This window comes from Hylobates moloch, unplaced genomic scaffold (genome assembly GCF_009828535.3).
Source record: "Hylobates moloch isolate HMO894 unplaced genomic scaffold, HMol_V3 SCAFFOLD_6, whole genome shotgun sequence".
Lineage (NCBI taxonomy): Eukaryota > Metazoa > Chordata > Mammalia > Primates > Hylobatidae > Hylobates > Hylobates moloch.
This window is the reverse complement of record NW_026652281.1, coordinates 109,233,600-109,257,653: the sequence shown is the minus strand read 5'-3', so window position 1 is coordinate 109,257,653 and position 24,054 is coordinate 109,233,600. Positions and strand designations below refer to the sequence as shown.

Sequence of the window (24,054 nt, the reverse complement as noted above, 5' to 3'; positions counted from 1 at the left end):
AAAGAAGCCAGGCTTTGTGAAAAGAGCACCAGCTGTACGGTTGGTTCCATTTACATGAAGCTCAAAACCAGGCAAGATGAACCTCTTGTGTTGCAGTCAGTACACGTGTACTTGAGGGAGGCAGGGAGGGGCTGTCACTTACAGGAGACGTGAAAGGGACCTTTCTGGTGCTGGAAATGTTCTATTTCTTGATCAGAGGGCTCATTCCCTGGTGTCACCGTTAGTGAAAATTTACAGGAGCACACTCATGATTTGTGCACTTTCAAATAGTACGTTCTTTAAATTTACAGTCACCAAAGACATCCGGGCATCGAGCCTGGAGGGAGTTGAGGCTGCCACACCGCCCTGATCAGGACGAGGAAAGAAGACACATCTGGGGTGCTGAAGCATGTGTTATGTGGTAAGAAAGGGAGAACGCTTCCCAGGGAGATGGCAAGACCAAGCTGAAAACAAGATGGAGTGTCTCCGGTGCTGTGGAGCTTCCAAGGCACCTTCCTCTCTGAAGCAGTGGGAAGGGCTGGGAGTTGTCAAGTTTGGATGACTGTTCTTCCTTCAGAGGGAAAGGAGTGGATATGCAAATAGCAAGCCTGGGGGCAGAAGGGCCCATCTGAGGACACAGGTTTACTGCTGACGAGGTGGATGGTGAAACGGAGACACAAGTGCCACAATCAGGTGGAAAAAAATGCTCTCCTGGGGTACTGAGGAGGCCCCCGATGGCCCCATGTTGGGGCTATCCGCCCATGTGGTCTGGAGCTGGAGCTCAAGACTGGGGCCAGGGCAGGTCACACCCCTTCTGAGGGAACAAAGAGACTCAAAACTTAGCACTTAAGGAAGCAGCTTGCAAAAAAGGAAAGTGAGAGACCGGGCTCAAAACAGACTGGTGGAGGAGTAGAAAAAATGAGCGCTGACTTGAGTGCACTTGAATCATCTCAGCTTGGCTTCAAAGAGGCCAAAGTGGATGATGCGAGCCACTGCGATAAGCCAGGGGAAAAACACATCCCTGGGAAGAGGGGGCGACACACGTCCTCTTGAGCAAGAGTCAAAAGGGAGATTCAGACCTGGAGAGATGTTCACCGTCAAAGTGCCAGGGAGCTCCTGGGAGAGTATGCTGGCTAGAGACCAGAAATGGGCCAGAATAAGGGACAGGCCGGCATGGTGGGGCTGGGGCCTAGAAGGAAGCCAGAAAGGATGTACAGATGGACTTGGTGCTTCACCTCTGCCTGAGTGGGTGGAGCCAGTGGGAGCCATCCCAGGCAGGGATGAGAGCCCTGGGGATGGGGATGGGAGGAAGGGAAGAGGACAAAGAGGAAGCCGAGGGAGAAGAAGAGAAAGAAGAGGAAGAGGAGGAGGGGGGGAAGGAAAAAGGAGGACGAGGACGAGAAAGAGGAGGGGGAGGAAGGAAGAGGAAGCAGAGGAGAAGAAGAGAAGGAAGAGGAGGACAAGGACGGTGTCACATCAAGAGAGGTCTCTGTGGGCATTTTCCTAAGGCTACATAACCCTGGGTAGGATGGCGACCCCATGAGAGGGCCCGGCTTCTCTCTAATGAGGCTGAGCCCCTGGCTGCCAGGTCTGGGGTCCTGTCCTGGTGTGTGGCGATCAGGAGACGCGGTTCTCGTCTCGGCTCTGTCCCCGTCTGCTGCATGGGACAGCCATTGTGCCTCTCTGGGCTGCAGAACACGAACTCTCCAGGCCCCTCCAGCTGTGGATTGTGGGCTGGCAGATCTGGCACTGCTCTGCAGACAGGGTTAGGTGAATCTCATGGTGCCAGTCCTGGATAGCATGTGTCCTCTGGGCCCGTGTGATGGTGCTCATGGCAGGCGTGTCCCCCCACATCGGTCTCACCATCAGGCCATCACTCTCTCTTTCCTCACAGCACAGGAATCCATGCCTGGTGGAGGGCACCTCAGCTCTGGGGTCTTTGGATGGCTATGCAGTACCCTGCAGATCACCTCCCAATGCCACAGTTGAAAACCTAGGACTGGGGGTGAGGGCAGATGCTCAGGTGCCACAGGTGCCTTTAAAAGATGGAACAATGATGACAACGGCAAATGATCCAAGGCCCCCACTCTCCTGGGACTCACTGCATCTGAGCCCTGAACTACAGAAAGCTCCCTCATCCACTCAGATCCCAAGAGCCTCTTTGGTGGCCATCCCTGCCTGGGCTATGAAGAGGACTTGGCCCACCCAGGACTCTTCCCCGGGGACTGCATGCTCCCTTGCAGGGTGGTGAGTGCCATCTAAGGCGGAATTCTGCGCCATGGGTCCCCCAGGCCAGGCCCCTCCGAGGGCCACATCACCCCTGCTCACAGACAGGAGCTCTCTCCTTCCCCATGGAAGAGGCGCCTGGTCTGGGCGGTCTTTCACAAACCGCATGCAGCAGAAACCCTTTTGGGTGTGTTTCTGTGACAGGGGCCAGGGCGCCGGGGTTCTGTGATCTTTGTGACTCTGCTAAATCACATGAGGAGAGAGAAGGGAGAAGTGCACAGGGGTGTACAAGGGCAACCCAGGGAAACACGCTGAAAGGACACCGGGACAAGAGAAAGAGCTTCCTGAGAAACGCATTCTACAACGATGGACAAGACATGCTCGGTGTTTCAATACACTGAAGACAAAGGGCACCCACATTTGTCTGTCCTGGCTCAGATGCAGGCAGGCCCCAAGGAGGCAGAGGATGGAAAATGGTTTCTAGGGGCCAGTTCCAAACCTACCACTGTATATACATTTTTTAATGATACTGACTGGCTGCAGTAGCTCATGCCTGTAATCCTAGCACTTTGAGAGGCCAAGGCAGGAGGACGGTTTGAGCCCAGGAGTTCAAGACCAGCCTGGGCAACATAGTGAGACCCCATCTCTACAATAAAATAAAAAATGTGGCCAGGTGAGGTGGCTCATGCCTGTAATCTCAGCTCTTTGGGAGGCTGGGGTGGGTGGATCACCTGAGGTCAGGAGTTTGAGACCAACCTGGCCAACATGGTGAAACCCTATCTCTACTAAAAATACAAAAATTAGCCAGGCATGGTGGTGCACGCCTGTAATTCCAGCTACTCGGGAGGCTGAGGCATGAGAACTGCTTGAACCCGGTGGGGTGGAGGTTGCAGTGAGCTGAGATTGCACCACAGCACTTGATTCTGGGCGACTGAGTGAGACCCTGTCTCAAAAAAAGAAAAAAAAAAAATTTACCATGTGCAAGAAAAATGCGTAACTGACTTCCTCTTACTCCAAAATAAAAAAAAAATAGGCATGGTGGTGTGTGCCTATAGTCCCAGCTACTTGAGAGGCTGAGGCAGGAGGTCACGGCGAGGTGAGCCGTGATTGTGCCACTGCACTCCAGCCTGGGTGACTGAGTGAGACCCTGTCTCAAAAAATAAGTAAATGATATCACATTATGGTACACATTAGCTACTTGTTAATTAATGAAGCTGCTGGAGTGACCAATGTCACATCTTTCCAAGTGTCCTGGCATCCTTAGGTGAAGTCTAAATAGTGAGATCCAGAGAATACTGCAGGTCCCATCTAGAAACAACTTCTCAAGCTTCAGAAAGAAATTCATTATCAAGTTCTCAGCCCCTGAAAACTGTTCCTGACCATCAACCTACCAGCCCTGCTGGTTGCCTGAGCTATGGGCTGGGGGAGGTGATGCTTCTCAGGTGTGTAGACGACAAAGAACATGCTTTTAGTGAAAGACTGGCAAGGGGCCAGCGTGTACCTGATAAGGAGTCTGACCACGTGTGCCGTGTGGTGGCCACCGAGGAGGGGAGCTTTCCCACCAATCCGCTGCCGGGTCCTCCCCTCCATCACAGGGGCTCCTGGAAGTGGGGGTGACCGCTGATTCCGTGGGAGCATGGCTGCTTGGGCTGTGGGGACAGGGTCACCCTGAAGGACACATGGCCACCTCTTGCCAAGTTCACCTGTGACCTCTAGTCTCCTCCCACCAGCCCTGCTCAAAGCCAAGTGGACCCCCGCAAACACCAGGGTGCTGCCCCTTTGAGGCTCTTGGGCCCCCTGAGCACAGTGTGCAGGGCTCCCTCTGACCAGCATTTCCTCTACTCCCCTCACGCCCCAGGTCAGACCTAATTCATCCCAGCCTGGTCTAGCAAGGCCCATCACATGTGGTATCCATTTTGCAGGAGAAAAGCCATCCCTTCTTACAGGGAGTGCCAGTGTGTATGACAGTGTGGGCACTGCTTGGAGGAGGCAGAGCAAGGCCAGGACCACCCCCCTCTCCATCCCCAGGCACTTCTGAGTCAACAGGGAACAATCTCCGATGGTTCTGTGAGGTGCAGGGATGCTGGTCATTTTGCCATGGACTAGGGAACAATGGAATGCAGGCTGGGCCAGGCTCTCTGGACTCCCTGAACTTTGCACCTCACAAGGTCATCTTTTCACCTGGGAGGGCAGCATTCGTTTTCTCCCAACAATCTTTTCTGGGGTGTCAGACTGGGCCTCTTGGGCCTCCTGGGTCCCCCTGCCATTCCCATTTCCAAGGGGTCTCCAATTAGGAGATGAGAAGCCGAGAGCTGGTTGTGTAAAGCAGCTCCTGCTGCACACACTCCTCTGTGTCCCTTGCATGGTAACAAAAACACCTCAGCCCTGGCCCCTGGGTGGGGAATGGCTGTGGAAAACTCCAGAAGATTCACACAAGGAGCTGGACAGACAACTCAAGCCAGCAAGAAGAGAAGCTTCTGCTGAGAGGGAAGCAGGAAGTTCTGTGGAAGAATTCCTCCTGCCTGTTCAATGTCCTGTCTCCCTCCCCTCAGCTGGGGGCCCAATCGATACGGCTATGGACTTAAGAAAGATCAAAACTCATCTGCATTCTGGGTAGGTGGATCGGGGCCTCTTCTAGCAAACAGACTTAGGTTGGCTCACATTTGCCACAGCAATTTATTTTTATCCCGAACGAATGAACGCAATCCATTAAAGGGGCAAGAGGAAGAGTGGGGCCGCCTAGGAGATCTAGCTTGTGAGCTGGGGCCTGAGGCAAACAGGGATCTGGTCTGGCCACTTCACTCTAATTCGCCATCCATTAGTACCAGCACAATGGGCTTCTGGGGGCCCGGCCAATGCCCCCAGGCAGGTGAGGGGGCACACACAAAGACTCATAGAGTGACGAGGGGTCCCGATGCCAAACGGACTCGAGACTGGGCAGCTGCGGGGGATGACAGAGCCTGATGTGAGAGCTGGGCTTGGGAGGGGCGCCAGTGGTGCAGACGGCGGGTGGCCTTGGACACCTTGGTGATTTGGCCCCAGCCAAGGGCCCTGTCCACAAGACAGAATGCACAAGGCCAGCAAAGTGGAATTTCCCAATTACAGCATGAAAGAGAGTTTCTTCTCAGGCCCTTCCCCCAGGCCCCACAATTAAAAACAAGTCCAGTTTCTAGCGGCTGCCCGGCCCCCCCCACCCCCTCAGTGACCAATCAGCTCCCCACTCCACCTATTCCCCCTCTTCCCAACACAAGGGTTCTTATGCAAACCCAGGACACTGGGGAGGGGCACTAGCAGGGGCACATATTAGGGACTCTGAGCATTTGCTCAGCTGGACAGGCTGCCATGCCTGTCTGTAGCAGAGGTGAGAGGCGGCCCAGAATGAACCGGAAGCCTTGTTGCTGGGCTTCTCTGGGTCAGGATCTCATGAAAGAAGTCCCATGACTGCTTCCTCCTTTCCCTTGTGGGCCCCATCCTCTCCAAATGCCCGCCTCATCTGAGGAGTGCCCCGTTCCCCCTGGGAGGTGGCTCGGACCTCATCTACCATTAACTGGGCGGGTTCGGGTCAGGCCCTGGCATTCACCGCATACAGTGGCTCATTACAGATGCAAGCATTCTCCCCCGGTCCTCTCTGCAAGGCGGCAGGGAGGAAGAGGAGGGGAAAAATGCACAGTCGCTGAAGCCAAAGCGCGGCTGGCCGGAGGGCTGTGTTGGCAGGCAGAGCGACTGTCTTCAGACTTGCTCGCTTCCCAGCACAGAAGCAGGCCTTGTAAAGATCACAGCTGTCGGGTCACGCTGGAGTTCATATCACAGTTTATCAAAGAGGCTGGGTTTTCTCCCTCCTCTCCTTTCTACTGAGTATAAGTGGATGGTTCACAGGGAGACAAGGCCTGGGCTTGTTCTGCCTGCATTAGCATGGAGGGTGGGAAGAGGCCGGGGGAGGGCAACGCACACCAACACCTACTCCGGGCACAGTTGTTTTAGCGGAGCTGGGCCGGGCCGCTGGTGGGTGCCCTGGGCGCTGGAGCAACAGGGCCGGTGCACCGGAGCCAGCTCTCGGCACAGAAGGTGCCATGATTTCATCCCCTCAGGGGTGTGGTTCCCCCTCCACAGACCACCCTGGGAGACAGAAGCCCTGTGGGGAGGCTGAACAACAGCCTCGCTTTATCAGACACAGCCAGCACTGGGGCTGACACATGCGCCATTTATATAACCCCACCACACTATGACACGGCAGGCACTATCATCGCTGTGTCACAGACAAAGCAGAAAGGGCTTGGAGACTGGTCACACGGTTAAAAATGGGAGGAATTGGGGTTTGAGCCCCAAACGAGTGCCTCAGGAGGCTCATCTGCCTTAGTCCTGCAGAGTCCTGTGGAGGGAGTGGGGGTATAGCACCCCACCGCACATGTCACCATCTTCCCTCTATCTGTGAGCTTGGCCTCAACTCCCTGCTGCTAAGGGAAGGGCTGGAGCCAGAGTAGCTGGCTGAAAAATGGTTTTAAAGCCATTGGCTTCACCTTGACATGCATCTAAACTGTTACGTCCACCAGAAAAGGAGGCTGTGTGGACACCGAGAGGAAGTCCAACCCACTCAAGCCTGGCTGGAGCCTGGGTACCCCGTTCTCACCCCCACCGACTCCGACATGGAGGTGCGGCCTGGGAAAGCTGCCTGGGGGAGAGGAAACGCTCCCAGGGTCTTTAGGGAAATGATGCATCTTCCTCAATGCCAACAACCCCCACCAGATGTGTGTCTTCAAGAACTCCCGATGCCTCTGTCTTTCTATAGCAGCCGCTCCAGGGCCCAGAGCTAAACACACTCCTGCCAAAAGAACGGCTTTTCACTTGCTGGCCAGAAGAATCTCTTTCCTTTCTTTCTCAGTGTGCAATCTTGGAGGCTGAGAAGAACAGCTTAGAGTTTGCCTAACAGCTAAAGAGGGGGTTAAGAAATCATTGTGCTCCTCATCAGGCCTGTGGCTTCATGCCAGCATCTGCGGAACCATCGTGACGCCTCTCTTTATTTATTTATATTTATTTTTTTGAGACGAAGTCTTGTTCTGTCGCCCAGGCTGGAGTGCAGTGGTGCGATCTTGGCTCACTGCAACCTCCGCCTCCTGGGTTCAAGCGATCCTCCTGCCTCAGCCTACCGAGTAGCTGGGATTACAGGCATGCACCACCATGCCTGGCTAATTTTTGTATTTTCAGTAGAGAAGGGGTTTCACTATGTTGGCCAGGCTGGTCTCGAACTCCTGACCTCGTGATTCGCACGCCTCGGCCTCCCAAAGTGCTGGGATTACAGGTGTGAGCCACTGCACCTAGCCCATGATGCCCCTCTTTAAAGTCATCGCAGGAGAAAAGGAAGTGTGATGGAGAAGCAGGAGGGCAGGTGGATAGCCCCCACCTCAACAAAGCTCTTTGGAAGGGCCTCAGCCCCCCACAGGAGCATGGGGAGGATGGAGGAAGCCACATGTTTGCAGGGCCTTCTCCATGTCAGATGCTGTGTGTGTGCCCAGATTGGGTGACTGGGCCTGCAACCCAGGGGCTGGTTGACAATGGCCTGGTGTGCTGGCAGAGTGGGCAGCAGGCTCCCGAGCCAGCTGGGCCGGGTGGCTGTCTGCCAGGATGCACACTGACAGGTGTGGGTGCTGCTTTTGGGGGATAGCAGGTGAAGGATTAGGAGAGACCCAGTCCTCTGTGAGAGGCCCAGCCACAAGGTTCCTTCTGTCCCAGCCCACTGGGCTTCTAGTGTGGATGCCAATGGCTAAGAGACCTTCTGTGGCTGTGCGGGTGGGAGTGAGGCCTGGAGGCCAGCCTCAATTTCCACTGAGAACCCAGTGTGGCCCATGACAGGTTTGAGCCCCAGGAGAGCAAGCGATCGCCATACTGAGCCCCTGGAGGATGGGAAGGGAGGACCCACTGGCCCAGCTCCTGAGCACACTGAGGAGCTGGGCCTCAGGTGGTCCTGGCACGCAGGATGTTCAGGGCCTCTCATGGCACCAGGCTCTGCAGTCCCACACAGAAGGGACAAAGTGGCGGCTGCTGAATTAGCAGAGTGCAGGAGTTTGCAGCCCAGCTCCTGCCCAGCCCAGTGGGCACATTACTTCCTCTCATTTTCCCTTCTGCAAAATGATGATTCCCGTGAGCCCAGGAAGCCCAGGAGACACACTGCAAAGCAAGCAAAGCCTCCCTGGCCTGGAGTCTGTACCTGGGAACATGGCAGTGGGCAGGCCTCCAGCTTCACAGAGCCTCGGGCCCCGAGCGGGTGGGGAGGGCATGCAAGTGTGCCCATGGGGCCTGCACTTCTGCTCCGTGCAGCCTAGAGATGCTGGTTACTACCCCAAACTCCTCCCCATGCCTCTGACTGGGCATGTGGGGCTGAGACAGGGTGGAAAACCCACTTCAGCCCAGTTCTCCAGAGGGGATGCCAGCTACAAATTCCTCCTCCAAAGGCCTCTCCTTCCACTGACTCCGTGAAAGTCGTCCAGGCAAGGAGAGCTCATCCTGAGTACTGATGCCTCTGCAATTTGGAAAACCACATGATGTAACTGTCACTGTTGTGGGAACATCCCGCTGCTTTCCTGGTGGGGGGGCCTCTTGCACCGTAGCTAACCTCTACCTCAATCCCCTACCTGAAACTGGCCAACGTGATGGGAACAAACACCATGGAAATCTTCCTCTTTCGGCCAATGAAGGTTAAGAATCCATTTCTGTCTCTCTGACATGGTGGTTCTCAACTGGGGTGATTCTCCTCCCTAGGGGACCTCTGGCAATCTTTAGAGACATTTCAGACGGTCCCAACTGGGTGAATGCAAGTGCTACCGGCATCTAGGGGGCCGAGGCCTGGGATGCTGCTGACATCCTACAGGGCACACGACAGCTGCCATCCCAGAGAACTATCCGGCTCCAATGCCAACGGCGCTGAGTTTGAGAAGCCCTGCTCTAGAAGAGCCCAGAGAAGCAAGAGGGTGGTGACAGCCTCCCCACTATCACAGGGGCATCCTTTTGGTGGCCAGACCATCAGAAGCCCTGCCCCCCACTGTGGTCCTGTTCTTTGTCTTTCTGGTCACGCAGGCCTGTCCTCTCCCACGACTCAATCCTGCGGCCCCATCCCCAGGGTGCCCTCAACTCCACCTCAGCTCCTGAGCTGGCCGGTCACCTCCTGTATGCTCCACTCCCTCAGCTCCCCCAGCAGCATTCAGGCTCCTGCAGCGGCTCCCAGAAGACCATCCCCTGGTCTCACCTCCCTCACTGCCTCCTGCCATCTCCCTGCTTGGCCGCTTCCTTTACCTCTCTGGCCCTTTGTCATAGCCTCCTTTTCTGGCTTCTTCTTTCCCCAACCATTACAGTCTGGAATACTTAGGGTTCAGCCTCAGACCCCTTCCCTTTCACTCCACCTCTTCTTACTCCCTAAGAATGAAAGCTCCACCAGTGGAGAACTATCTAGAACGGTCCCTTGCACAGTTAGTGTTGAGTAAACATCTGTTGAATGAATGAATGACTATGCCATCAATTTCGAGACTGTATCTTGGGCCTCGGTACCCCCTTGGAGAGCCTGGTACAGCAAACTACTTCTTCAACACCTTCCTTTTGATGTCCCCTGAGTGATTCAAACTCAAACATGCACCCCCCTTCACTCCCTGCCACTATTCCGGGGCTGCCACCTGGGGGACCAGCATCACCATCCACCCAGCTGCCCAAACCAGAGGACTGGACACCCTGACACTCCCAGCTCCCTCTCCCCTCACTCTCTCCACATCAGTCACCAGACAAATCTACTTCGTACTCAGTCTTGAATCCTCATTCTCGAATCCGGCTGCAGCTTCCCATCCCCCTCACAAGCTGCCACAGTCTCTGCTTGGACAACAGCCTCCCAGCTGGCTCCACCTCAGCCCCTCCAACCCATTCGCCCCAGCAACAGTTGCCTTTCAAGCCAGAAATCCAGTCACATTGATCTCCTGCTCAAGCCCTGTCAGTGCCTCCGTGCCGACCCCTGAGTGAGGTCTCCGATCCTCACCGTGGCCCACAGGCTGAACCTGCTTATTAGTTTACAGCAAGATGAGGTCCCCAGGCTCTTTCCTGCCTTGAAGCCCCATATAGCCTGGGCCCCTGCCGGGACTCCTTCAACTCCCGACCCCCAGACCATGGTAGTCGGTAGTCTACTCAGTCCCCAAGCACCCCAGACCACTTTAATAACCCCATCACCCCAGGGGTTCCGATTTCACTCATCAGAGGGAGACCCAGGCCTTTTTTTTTTTTTTTTTTTGAGACAGAGTCTTGCTCTTTCGCCCAGGCTGGAGTGCAGTGGTGTGATCTCGGCTCACTGCAACATCCACCTCCCGGGTTCAGGCGATTTGTGTGTCTCAGCCTCCTGAGCAGCTGGGATTACAGGCGTGTACCACCACACCTGGCTAATCTTGTATAAGGCATCTTTTTTTAAAGCCTCTCCAGTGATCTAACATGCAGGGCTGAGAACCACGGCTGGACAGCACCGAGGGCCATTCGGACTACTCTAGAAATCTCCTCCACCTGGCTTTGGTGTAGAAGCTGGAGGAATTTGTGCCCTGCTCTAGCTTTCACCAGGCCGAGGGTGACACTGGGTCACTCTTCTGGTGACCCTACTTCTTGGAGCTGAGTTGGAGGCAAAAGACCAGCCCCAGCCATGCTGCTGGTGATGACAGTTCCAGATGCCTCCAGCCACTGGGGCTGGTGCCCTGGTACCATCCTGGGCTGGGCTCACATGACTCAAGAGCCTGGCTCCACCAAGCCTGCCTAAATCCCGCACTGCGGGCTGGGCTTGGAGCACAGCCCCATGTCCTACGCCATCTGGCTCACCTCCTTTCCTCTCTAAAAGCCTGACAATGGCATTGAATAAAAGGCTATTCCACTTCAGGGGAAGATAGTAACTCAGGAAGCAAAAAATGAATTCAGTTTTGTGGAAAAACATCAACACTGACCTGTCTGTTTCATGTCAGATGCATCAGCAACCAGTATGAAGGGGCAACCTTCTTCATTTCTTTTAAGAACAGATCCAAAGGTCAGGAAAAGGAGGAGAGAGAAGGGAAAGAGAAGGTGGCTGCTTTGACACTTGAATGGCATGAAAGTGAAAAGCCGGGGCTGTGGGAAGAGGAGGAGAAAGCGCGCCGCCAAGGCTGACCTGATGATGAAAGGGCCTCTGACCTCCAGGAGCTTCCGTTCGCTGCTGAATCTCTTGAGAAGGTTGATCATGAACTTATAAAAGTAAGAATTCATGGTGGGAGTGGAAGGAGAACATTCTAAGCCTTTGGTACCTGTAGAGAAAGGGACAGAGCCAGCATTTATTCTGATTATGTGTCCACAGGGTGATGAGATCCACACAGAATATAAACAACTATAAATGCCAAAAAGATGTGTGAGGGGAGTGTTATAACAAGATGAGGGGAAATCTCTAATCAAGAGCCATGGAGCAACAGAGAAAAAGGCAAGTCTGCACAAGAAAATACAACTTGGCTTACTGCAAAAATGCCCATTAGTTAAAGTCCTACTTGTAACTTGAAAAAAAAAAAAAAATCCCATTACTGTCCACCCCTTCATCCAAGCCCAAACCACTTAGTGAACATCTCATGTAAGACCCTGCTAGGTGCTATGATTTTTTTTAAAAAACAAACTCTACGCATTACCCCAATAAATGAAATACACTTGAGATCTATTTGGGCCTTTAAGGACAAACAAGAAGTCAAAGAGAAGAAACAGATAAGGTACTTGTGTCAATGGGTCAAGTCATTGTGGCTCAATGGTCAACAAAACTGACGGACCCACAAGAGGCAAAAGCCAAGCTCCTTTCCTAATATTACCTGAGGAAAAGAAACGATGCGCACACCCACTCGATTACAGACAGCAGACACTGACAAATGTTACAAAGCGTTTTCAGCTTTACTTTTGAAATCAAAAGCTCTTTCTTCCTCATCCTCGGGCAAAGATGCTCTTTTAGGATTTAGCACTCTGAAAACTTTCAAAGCCTGAGGTGACTTTCTAACCAGGAGCACAAATGTCTCTGACGTGTGTCCCAGCTAGAAAACACTGAGGTACAGATACCACCATCCCTCCCAGCCCTCCCTTGCACACATGCCCCTTGGTAAAGTACCCAGCACCAAGGTGACAGGCGAAGGGCTGATGGAATACTTGGATGGTCTGGGGAATCATATCTGTATGCCCCTTGGGGTCTTCCCTGGACATCCCTTCTCATATATGACAACCTCCACAGCTCTGAAAGGAGTTACCAGAGGATGGAAGGAATCCTCACTCACTCTGCCTGAGGCAGGAAATTTTTTTTTTTTTTTTAAGACTGAGTCTTGCTTTGTTGCCCAGGCTGGAGTGCAGTGGTGTGATCTTGGCTCGCTGCAACCTCCGCCTCCTGGGTTCAAGCTATCCTCTTGTCCCAGCCTCTTGAGTGCTGAGATTACAGGCATGCGCCACCACACCCAGCTAATTGTATTTTTTTTTTTTTAGTAGAGGCGGGGTTTCACCATGGTGGCCGGGCTGGTCTCGAACTCCTGACCTCAGGTGATCCACCCGCCTTGGCCTCCCAAAGTGCTGGGATTACAGGTGTGAGCCATCACACCCGGCCTGAGGCAGGACATCTTTAAAAAGAAAACAGCTTTATTGAGATATGATCCATATACCATAAGGTTAATCCTTCTAAAGTGTACAATTCAATAGTTTTCAGGACATTCACAAAGTTGTGCAGCCATCACCACTAATTTCAGAACATTTTTATCAACCCCTAAAAGAAACCGCATACTGATTAGCAGTCATTCACCATTCTCACTTCCACGGCCCCTAGAGATCACTCATCTACCTTCTGTATCTATGGATTTGCCTATTCTGGATGTTTCCTATAAACAGAACTAAGCAGTATGTGGCTTCTTTCACTCAGCATGTTTTCAAGGTTCATCTATGTTGTAGTATGTATCAGTTCTGTATTCATTTTTAGGGTTGAATAATAATAGCCACTTTATGGCTATTCCATATTTTGTTTGTCCATTCATCAGCTGGTATTTTCTCCCATTCTGTTTTTTTTTTTTTTTTTGAGACAGGGTGATACTATAGTTTGATTGTCTCCACTCAAATCTCATGTTGAAATTTAATTCCCAGTGCTGGAAGTGGGGCCTGGTGGGAGGTTACTGGATGATGGGGGTGGATTTCTCACGAATGGGTTAGCACCATCCCCTTGGTGTTATCTTTGAGAGAGCAAGTTCTCCTGAGATCTGGCTGTTTAAAAGTGTGGGGCACCTTCCTCTCACTCTCTTGCTCCTGCTTTGGCCTCCTCTGCCTGCTGCCCCTTTGCCTTCCACTATGATTGTAAACTTCCTGAGGCCTCCTCAGAAACCAAGCAGATGCTAGCACCATGCTTTCCATACAGCCTGCAGAACTGTGAACCAATTAAATCTCTTTATAAATTACTTACTGTCAGGTTTTTTTTTTGTTTTGTTTTGTTTTGTTTTGTTTTTTGGAGACAGAGTCTCGCTCTGTCTCCCAGGCTGGAGTGCAATGGCACGGTCTTGGCTTACTGCAACCTCTGCCTCCCAGGTTCAAGTGATTCTCCTGCCTCAGCCTCCCGAGTAGCTGGGACTACAGGCGTGTGCCACCACACCTGACTAATTTTTTGTATTTTTAGTAGAGGTGGGGTTTCACCATGTTAGCCAGGATGGTCTCGATCTCCTGATCTCGTGATCTGCCTGTCTTGGCCTCCCAAAGTGCTGCGATTACAAGCGTGAGCCACTGCGCCCAGCCATGTATTTTTTTATACTAATGCAAGAACAGCCTAATAAACAGTGTATTGCTCTGTTGCCCAGGCTGTAGTGCACTGAAGTGACTACAGTTCACTGCAGCCTCAAACTCCTGGGCTCAAGCAATCCTCCCACCTCAGCCTCTCAAGTAGCTAGGACTACAGGCGTGTGCCATCACACCCAGCTAAATTTTTTCTGAGATGGGGTCTCCCTATGTTGCGCAGGCTAGTCTCAAACTCCTGGGCCCAAGTGATCCTCCTGCCTTGGCCTCCCAAAGTGTTGGGGTTATAGGTATTAGCCACTGTGCCCAGCCTCTTTTTATTAAAAAAATTTTTTTGAAGCACAAAATTTTTAACTCTGATTAAGCCCAATGTGTCTATTTTTTCTTTGGTTACTTGTGCCTTTGGTGTCATAGGTATGAAATTATTACCTAATCTAAGGTCATAAAGATTTGCTGATGTATTTTAGGTCTCTGGTCTATTTTGAGTTACTTTTTATATACAGTGTGAGGAAGGGGTCTAAATCCTTTTGCATATGGATATTTAATTGTTCCAGTATAACATGATATCTTAATAGCCAATTCATGCCAACAGAGGCATCTGGAGCCATCGTTTTCCAGGCTGGCCCCTTTCTGGTCCAGAAGTTGTGTGGGAGCCTTTACTTTCTCCCTGGACCAGGGAGGAAACAGCCAGGCACAAGCATAAGACAGGCAGGATGTGGAGGCTCTGGGAACCAAACTTGGCCAGAAGCATCAGATGTTCCCAGAAGCATCATCCCAAAGCACAAAACAAGAATGTGCAGAACCATCCAGAGTATTCCAAGTTAATCTCACGGAGGCGCCTGGACAGACAGACTGTATTTGACGCCAATGGGCAGGAAGCAGCAGCAAGACTCTCCTCCCAGGAGCTCCGTCTTTTTTGCTGAGCTCAGACTTCCTTTATGTCCTCTCATGGTCCTTCCAGGGAGATGGTTGGGTCTAGAAAAGGCGTCTTTCTGTTCTGTCTTCCCAGCTGTGAATCACTCTATAAGGGATTCCTCACCAAGAGCCACACCTCCAAACTGTAGCATCCTCAATCCCAAGAACCTCCTAGACAGCTCGCTTGAGCGGCGTGAAGGAGCCCTGAGTGAGAAGGCCAGTTCAAGGAAAGGCCTCATTCCACTTCTTGTTTGGACTGCATTGTTCTGCGTCCCTGCCTGAATCAGCCTGGCTCGGGAGGTCCTGAGTGACTCTGGAACGGCAAACAGTCTCTGTTCCCTGGCCCAAAGGGGCTGTTTGCAGAATTAAGTGTCACATTCTTATAGATCGAGTTATCCCAGGCCCAGCTGGGGCTGATCTCTAAAGAGGTGGCTACAGAGACAGCTCTGCCTCACTGTTCCCACCCTCAGGAGATGAATTTGGTAGGCTGTGGTGGCCTGGCTGGAGGGCACTGGCTTCATGCTGCCCACATTGGAGGCACCCAGTTCACTGCAAGCTTCTCCCAGGTGCTTGTTTGGAGTGGGGAGAGGTGCGGGGCCGTTCCAGCCTCACAGGGGCAGTAGGAAGCACTGAGCATGGTGTTTAAGCCTCAGTTTCCTCGTCTATAAAGTGAGTGCAGTAAGAGCCCCTATTAAATGAGATAAAAACATGTCATGTGCTGGGTCTGGAGCCTGCTGCACAGTCTGCACTCAATAAATGGGGGCTCCTTTTTATTAGCAAGTGTCCTATAGCACAGAGCACTGCACAGGGCAGACTGTTCTCATTCTGAGTCTCAGAATTGATGTCTGGGAGCTGGTCTGAAATGTCTGAGTGGGAGATTTCACTTCTGGCACAAATTCAGAGTGCTCTGTCAGGATGCTTTGAAGAAGAAGGGGGGCCATCTGTGACCCCCACACATCTGGGGAGGGAGATCAGCCCATCTCTCCGCTGACAGTCTGGCCAAAGATGGCAGAAGAGAAGGCCTGGGTTGCTCTGGACACAACTCTGGTCTCCTTAGCCACAGCCCCCAGTGTGGACCCAAAATGGACTCTCAATATCCAGGCTGCCCCTTGGACCCTGGAGCTGAGGCCCTTAGTGGAAGGGAGGACGAGGGCAGTGTCACAGCTGTGAGAAGCCACAGCAAACGATTCACATCCTCAGCTGAGTGCAGCTCAGCCCTCACAGTGCTCCCACGGCTTAAAGACTTTCTGCCCTCCCCAAGACAGGGTTGGGAGCCTTGGGAGGGGCTGCATTGAGACCACAGGTTTGAGGAGGGCAGTCTTTTCCCAGCAGGGGAGGTGGGGAAAGGGGCCACACTTGAGGGGGCAGGGAGGGCGGGCTGGACAGGGATGGGAAAGGCCTCAGTGCTCAGCAGGACAGGGTGGGGGCTGCTCCCTCTTTCCCAGCCTCAGTGGCCCCCATCGCCCCCAGCCACTCTGTTGATCTGAGCTGCCCTTTGGCTTGAGACGCTCTCTGAGGCAGGGCTGCAGGCTCAGGAGGAGGAGATGGGTGGAGAGAGAACAAGCTCGCCCCGGGAGGGTGACTACAGGAGCAGTGGGCCCCTCAAGTATGCTGATTTCCGCCTCACTGCTGCCTACTCTTCCGCCCACCTCCGGCTCTGGCTCATCTGCTCTTGTAAGCAGGGTCCTGGGCTGGGTGCTGCAGGCGCATGAGGAAAGTGGGAGCCGGGACAGGGCAGCTCAGGGCACGCCCTCCAACCCTGCGCTCTGAGGACCTCAGCGGTTTTACTCTGGGGCGCCACTGAGGCACAGCCCCCTGGAGATGGTGGGCAGCTGCTGCAGCGGGGGGCGAGGGAGAGGGGGGCCCACAACCTGGCTGTGTGTCTCGGGAGACAAGCTCTCTGTGAGGGGCCCAGGAGAGTGGGATTTCCATTCCCCAATCCTGCAGAGGCAGGAGCATGAGGGAGAGCGCCATCCCTCAGCCGAAGGCCGCTGTGCCTTGAATTTCTGGTTTGGGCAAGCGAGGAGCCTGCCAGGCCCTGGCAGGAAGTGCACATGACTGGCGGCTGGCCAGGGGCAGAGATGCACTCCACACAGAAATCCAGGCTGGCGGGGTGGGCGGCCGGGGAGCCAGCCCTGCAGATGTTACTAAGTGAAACCTGATGTGGTGACATGAGAATCCACAGAACGTCTCACAAACAACCTGCCCCGGGATGTTTTGGATTGAGTTTTGTGGTTATGACGTGAAGGAACCTCACATGTCAGGATAAAAATAGCCCTGGCTTCAGTAGATAATGCGAGTTACAGTTCAACAGAACCAGATGTGAAAACGTCAGCCACCCAGTTCAGGCCCAGCAGGGTCCCTGCTCCACTCCGGCCTCCCTCCCTGCTGGAGTCGGGGTCCACGTACCCGGACAGCTGTGGGCTCAAGATCTGCTGCCTGAGGATACAAGGGAAGGGCCAGAGGCCGCTCAGGGCACCCAGTGTCCAAGGGACCACATCAGATCCAGACCCTGTCTGACTATCAGGGCAGGGGAGGCAGCGCCGCCTTCTCCGAGGCCGGCTCCTCTCCTGTGAACCAGGAAGGGCTAAAGAGCATCAAGTCGTGCTTGGAACAGGAAGTGGTCCACGGAAGGGGTGGGTGATAGAGAGGCTGGTATAGAACCAAGAGGACAGGGTGGGGAAGGGGCAGTTTCCCCCCAGAATCAAGTGCCTGGGAGAAAGGGAGGCTGAGCAGGGTCTTGGGGGTGTAGAGTCTGCAGAATTGGAGGGGGCACATAGCTACATAGACAAAGGCTGCCGCAATGGCACCATCTTGGGAACCCACCCAAGGGGCGATCACTTTCTCATCTGTGGGCTGGCCTGGGTCAGCAGGACAGGAGCGCCGGAGGCATCAACCATAGCCAGGAGACTCTGCAGCTGCTCAGGTCAGAGCGAGAGAGAAGCTGATGGGACGCAGCAGGGCCCAGCGAGGACTTCCAGCTGACACGGCAGTGGAGAGGTCACATAGCAGTCTGCCACCGGTAAAGAGCTGTTGCTGCAGGGTGAGGGCTGGGGCCAAGGGCAGCGAGGAGAGGGTGCAGAGGAAGGCTCCCAGGGGCAGGGGGCCTGGACTGCTGGGGCTTCCAACTGGACAAGGGAGGGCCTGGCAGCACGGGCATGACAGGATGCCGTTCTGGGCAGCAGTGCCTGGGGGCCTCAGGCTCAGGTGATTGGTGCCCCTGCCTTCCATTATTTTAATGAACTCTCAAAAATGGGTACTGACCCTTACTGGGCACCTGGTGCCAGGGATTCCGGGATAAGTAAACTTGGCCTGTGTGGCCTGCCATGACGCTATTCAAACTGAGCTGATCACACAAATCACCCAGCACTGGGCGACGCTGAGGAGCCTCCGCCTGCACTTTCAGTGGGGGGGGGGGGGTAAGAGGTCACAGCCAGGAGGGAGCAGAGGTGAACTCCATCACCCACCCAGGCAGCCTGAGACAAGCAAGTGGGTTGGAACAGAGGGGCAGGAGAAGCTGGGATCTCCAGGGAAGCCTCCCAGAGGGGCCCTCTGCATGGCCTGTAATAACCAGGACACAAGCAAAGGCCCCCTTCACATGCAGGGGTTAGCTTAGCTCTTGCCATGTGGGAGCTCACAGTGCCCCCAGGCACCCCAGCACCTGGTTTATGGAGAGGGAAGAGGTGGCAGTGAGGTAGGACCCTTGTCCGAGGTCATGGGATGGATGGGCAGAGCAGGGCTGTGAACCTAGATCCCTCTGACCTCAGTGCCCGTGATCCCTAATGCTGCTTCCTGAGGCTGGGAGGGGTGAGTGGGAGGAAGGGGCTTCAAGAGAAACAAGTGCTTTCCTGGGGCTGGTATGGCTGAAGGAAGTGGTGGCAGGCAGCAAAAGACAAGAGATGAGGCCCTGCCATGGCCTGAGGCCAGGAAGGGGTCTCTGAAGTCACTGTGAAGAGAGGAGAGATGCCTCCATCACTGCCAGGCTGTGGCCATGGCCTGGCCCCTCTCCTCCTTCCCTCTGGCTGTGGAAGCTTCCAGTGCTGGTGCAGGTGGGATTCCTGAGAGTGGGGTGAGGAGTGTGGGCTCTCAGGCCAGGCTCCTGGCCCAAACAAGTGGGGAATGACACAGTGCTTGCCTCTCAGAGCTGCTGTGAGGAGCCCAGGGGCTCCCCCAAAAAGCCAGCACCCGTGAGTGCTCAGAGCAGGGCAGGGCCTAATGTGACCTCAGCCAGCGCTGGCAGCCATGATGATTGCTGCTGTGATTACTGGGGAAGACGGCTTTCTGGCTTTCTGCTAGAACTTGTTTCTGTCTGGTGACATGAAGATGCTGCTGACATTTAGCTACAATACATTGTCCTGGGCTACAAGGAATGAAACCAAATAAGAACAGGTCACTATTACCCATTTTTAGAGCCAGGGATAAAAACACCTTGGACCACTGAGCCCCACGAGGTATATTGACATGAACAGTTTTTTTGTTTTATTTTTTCTGAGATGTAGTCTCGCTCTGTTGCCCAGGCTAGTGTGCAGTGGCACGATCTCGGCTCTCTGCAACCTCCACCTGCTGGGTTCAAGCGATTCTCCTGCCTCAGCCTCCCGAGTAGCTGGGGTTACAGGCACGCACCACTATGCCCAGCTAAATTTTGTATTTTCAGTAGGGACAAGGCTTCACCATGTTGGCCAGGCTGGTCTCAAACTCCTGACCTCAGGTGATCCATCTGCCTCAGCCTCCCAAAGTGCTGGGATTATAGGAGTGAGCCAACGTGGCTGGTGACATGAACAATTTTTATCCCAGCAGCAATGGGCCCCGTGGCAGGCAAAGTCAGGGAAGACTGGGTTTTAGGGGCAAACGTCAGTCCTAGGGTGATCTTTGGCCTCAGACTGACACATTGCTGTGCATGGCTAAGGATCCTACAGGCTGATTGGGTCTCCCCAGGCCTGGCTGCACCCTCTCTGGCAGCAGAGATGTCCAGGCCCTGTGAGGACAGGCATGTCTCTAACAAAGGGCTTATCCCAGAGGCCTCCTCTGTCCTTTGAAGCTTTCTGCACAGGCTCAGGGTACGGCGGGCCCACAGGCCTGTTTGACATCCCTGTACCCAGAGCCAGCAGGACCTCCACAGACTCCCCTGAGTGGAGACAGGAAATACAAAAGGAGGAGACACAGGAGACCCCAGGGATGGGAGACAGGAAAACGTGGTGTCCCTCAGCCAGCTTCCCTCAGAGCTGCCCGCTCAGGCCACCCCCCATCCTGTTTGCCCCCAAGCCACTCTCTCCCCCATCCTGGGGCTCTGCACAGGTCAGGAATGAGGGAGGCAGGGCGGGAGAAGCCTCTGCCTTCACCGCTCTGCGAGGGAGGGAGAGATGTTTATGCTAGGCCAGGCGAGAGGAAAATCCCATGTAGGCAACTCTGCCTCAGGGGGCCCTGGGAACCATGGCTGTGGTGCATTTAGGCCAACACGGCAGCTACCCAGGCGTGTGATGGACTCACTTCTCCACTGCTGCGTGTGATCTGCACCATTTGGTTCCCTCCAGATGCCACCGACTTCACCTTTGCTAGGCTCCCTGCTTCCGAGGCTTTCCAGACAGTCCCTTCACGCCTTTGGGCAATCTCCCCTACAGGGACACAGTACTGCTGCCTCCAAGTTCTCCAAGTTCTCAGGGCTGCGCCCTGGAGAGCCAGAGGCAGGCAGAATCCAAACAGGAAGAGGGTATGGCTTCACAGCCTTGTCCATGTGCATGGCCAGATGGAAACAGACAGAAAGAGCCCCTTGCATGCCTGAGAAGCAGTCTGGGAAGAAGCAGCTTGTGGAGGGATGAGTGTGTACTTCCTGCATGCCTTCTGACCTCAGCACCACCCCACACATCCTCAGTGCCTGGCGCGTGCCCTCCCAGGGCAGCGGAGGTGGGAGGGGGGGCAGGGCACGCTCTGGCTCCCCTGGCTGTTTTCTTACTGGTTTAAGCTGACCTTTTAAAATCATGGCCCCATTTGTAAAATCTGATGCTAGCTGTGGACACGCGCATGTGCACACACATGGATCTACTTGGAGCCTTGAGGCCCACACGTGAGTCTCAGGTTAAGAGCTCCTGGCCCAGAGAGTTGTGGATTCTCCTCCCGCAGCCCCCAGTGCTCCTTGGCTGTGGATTCTTGAAGCAAGAAGTGTGACTGGCTGCAGGCACTTCCTTGGTGTTCTTTCCAGGATGGAGTTTCTTCCCATCTGGCATGCTTTGCTGTTTTTCTATGAATTCCAAGTGAGTCCTTGGCTGATGTGAGCTAATCTGACAGCCTTGGTGAGTTGGGGCAAGAGTCTCTACTGCCATAGCTTCGTTCATGGCCCGCCTATCTTGGCATGGCCAGGAGCTGGGGTTCAGAGTGCCCTGCCATATAGTGCCCCGGGCCCTGGTGCCCAAGCAGCGCAAAGGGCTTGATGCTGCAGGGCCCACCAGGGACCCCCTGGGTCAGGCTCTGCTCCCCCAGGGCACACATCCTACTCCCTCCAGCCCAGGCTGCCCTCGGCAGTCTCCTGGTCCTCCTTCCATGAGCAGGAGCCTGAATCATAGTCATCAGCTTCTCTGTGCCCGGGAGGAAGAGATAAAACATAGGGAAGACAGGTCACAGAGGGCCTGGGAGGCCTGGGTGTCCTGGCCCTGTCACGAGGCTGTGCTGCCTTCAAGTTCTCTGCTGCTGCCACTTTGAGGAGGAGAGAAGAGGCTGTGGCGACTGCTTCCTGGGGAGGGAGAGCCGAGGGTGCACCCCCAGGGATCCTCTGCCCAGGCCTCCTCCCTGCAGGAGGAGGAAGATTGGCTGCTGCCCATCTTCCGGTCAGTTCTTGCTGCTCCTCCCCACCCGATCCTCCCTTCCTAAGGAAGAGATAGATGGCCTTTTCTCTCTTCCTTTCCTACCTCCTTCGCTGGGCCCCCCATGTGCTGACTTGGGGACACAGTATGGAGAATGGACTCGTTTGCTGAGGGACAGAGGGTGGAAGTCCCAGGGTCAGGATGTGGGAACCACTTCCCCGACCACGGCCACTGACTGCCTAGAACTGGGCTCCTGGGCAAGGCCCCCACGTGGGCCTTCTATGACTTGACCTGGCATGTCCTGGGGCACAGGCAGGCCTGCAGGTCTCTGGCCGCCCCTTGAACTTCTCAGGCACTGGGCCTGGTCTTAGGGCCAAACAGGGCTGGGGCGCCTCCCACTGAGGCCAAGGAAGTACTCTCAGGCTGGGACCAGCATGGCTGGGCTGTGGCGGGAGGCTGAGGCTGTAAGGCCCCTAAACCTTTATGACACGTGAGGCTGCATCAAAGTGAGAGGTGAAGGCAGCTGGACTTCCTGGGTTGAGTGGGGACTTGGAGAACTTTTCTGTCTAGCTAGAGGATTGTAAACACACCAATCAGTGCTCTGTGTCTAGCTAAAGGATTGTAAATGCACCAATCAGCACTCTATAAAAACACACCAATTCAGCACTCTATAAAAACACACCAATCAGCACTCTGTGTCTAGCTAAAGGATTGTAAACATACCAATCAGCACTCTGTAAAATAGACCAATCAGCAGGATGTGGGCAGGGCCAAATAAGGGAAAAAAGGCTGGCCACCAGAGCCAGCAGCGGCAACCCTGTTGGGTCCCCTTCCACGCTGTGGAAGCTTTATTCTTTTGTTCTTCACAATAAATCTTGCTGCTGCTCACTCTTTGAGTCCACACCACCTTTAAGAGCTGTAACACTTGCCGCAAAGGTCTGCGGCTTCATTCTTGAAGTCAGCGAGACCACGAACCCACCGGAAGGAAGAAACTCTGGACACATCTGAACATCTGAAGGAACAAACTCCTGACACACCATCTTTAAGAGCTGTAACACTCATCGTGAAGGTCCGCGGCTTCATTCTTGAAGTCAGCGAGACCAAGAACCCACCAGAAGGAAAAAATTCCAGACACAAAAGCATGGGCCGACAAGGAGCCTGATGTGGATGTCCAGAGGGGTGCAATGGACAGAGACCCCCACGGAGACACCTGAGATTCACTGGGAACTTTACTACCAAACGTGTCCTCAGGCATTTTCCAGGACTGCATCGCCAGAGGGAAGTGGCATCTGCCGGGGCCCAGGGAGAAGCGCTGGCCTGCTATCTGGAAGGGATGGAGGGGCGAGCGCTGGGGTGCTACGGCCACCTTTACTTCCAAGGACTGCCCAGAAACAGCCTATGTGAGTGATGCCATCTCCTGCCTGGGCTGCCTGCCACGTGGAGTGAGTGCTATTTTTAGCTTCTCAGAGAGGAAGGGAATGGCCACCTAGTCTTCCATCTGTGAGACCCCAAGACCAAAGCCCCTGGATTCCAGACTGGAGAGGTGCTGCCTAGGCAGAGAGACCAGCAGCCGACCCAGATGGTTTTATGTTTAGCCAATGGCTCAAAGGCATCAAAGGTGCAGGGAGATGTAGAGAAAGTCCTGTGAGGGTCTCTGGAGGCTGCTAGAGGACGAGGGCTGCCTGCCTCTGGGGGGTCTTGAGGTAGGTGATCGCCAGTAGCAACCCACAGACCCCTCACACCCTGGCAGAGCTCCAGAGCTCCTGAGCAACAACCCAAAGGACTGCTGTGGTCCAGCCCAATACCCGGCACTGGCACTAAGGCCCCTGAGGCCAGAACCTTCAGGAGAAGACTTACCGGAGGTGTTCAGTAGGCCGACTCTGCCAGGGGTGGGCACCTGGAGCTCTGAGTGGCTGGACCGGAGGTCAGGGCCATCGAAGGGGCCTGGGTCATCCGTCTGGCCTGCGGGGGAGGAAGCGATTTCTGCCAGCACCTCCAGGTCCTTCAGGATCACCTGGGGAGAGAAGTGGGGCAGGAGGGATGAGCTGTCCGCTGCGAGCTGTGCTGACCTGGGCAGAGGAGCGGTTGGCGGCACAGAGCCACCTGCAGGGGTGGGAGGGGTCTGCAGATGACAGCAGGCTGGGAAGAGCCACTAAGGCCACAGCTGGGGCATGCTCAGAAAAGTGAAACAAAGGATCCAGATTGAAGGGAACACAGACTGCAGTGAATGGGGCCTCTGGAGGAAGGAAACTGGAATCTGAGGTTCGGCGAGTCAGCTTCCCTACGATCCCTCTCCTCTCGGGTCCCTTGAACAGGGCTCTGAGGGTCCCCAGGAGTCACAGGACTCAGGAAGCAGGGTGTTGTCTGCACAGTGTGC

General features: G+C 54.4%; 1 protein-coding gene across 1 annotated transcript in view; it reads right to left on the bottom strand.

Annotated features, from left to right (window-relative positions):
- Positions 1 to 24,054, bottom strand: part of VAC14 (VAC14 component of PIKFYVE complex) — a 112,885-nt gene that overhangs the window by 32,646 nt on the left and 56,185 nt on the right. Inside the window, exons 13-14 of the mRNA XM_032157854.2 lie at positions 23,535 to 23,691; positions 11,357 to 11,489 (exon numbers count right to left, since the gene is read on the bottom strand). Coding sequence (XP_032013745.1) covers positions 11,357 to 11,489; positions 23,535 to 23,691 — 290 coding nt within the window. The remainder of the gene's footprint in view (positions 1 to 11,356; positions 11,490 to 23,534; positions 23,692 to 24,054) is intronic.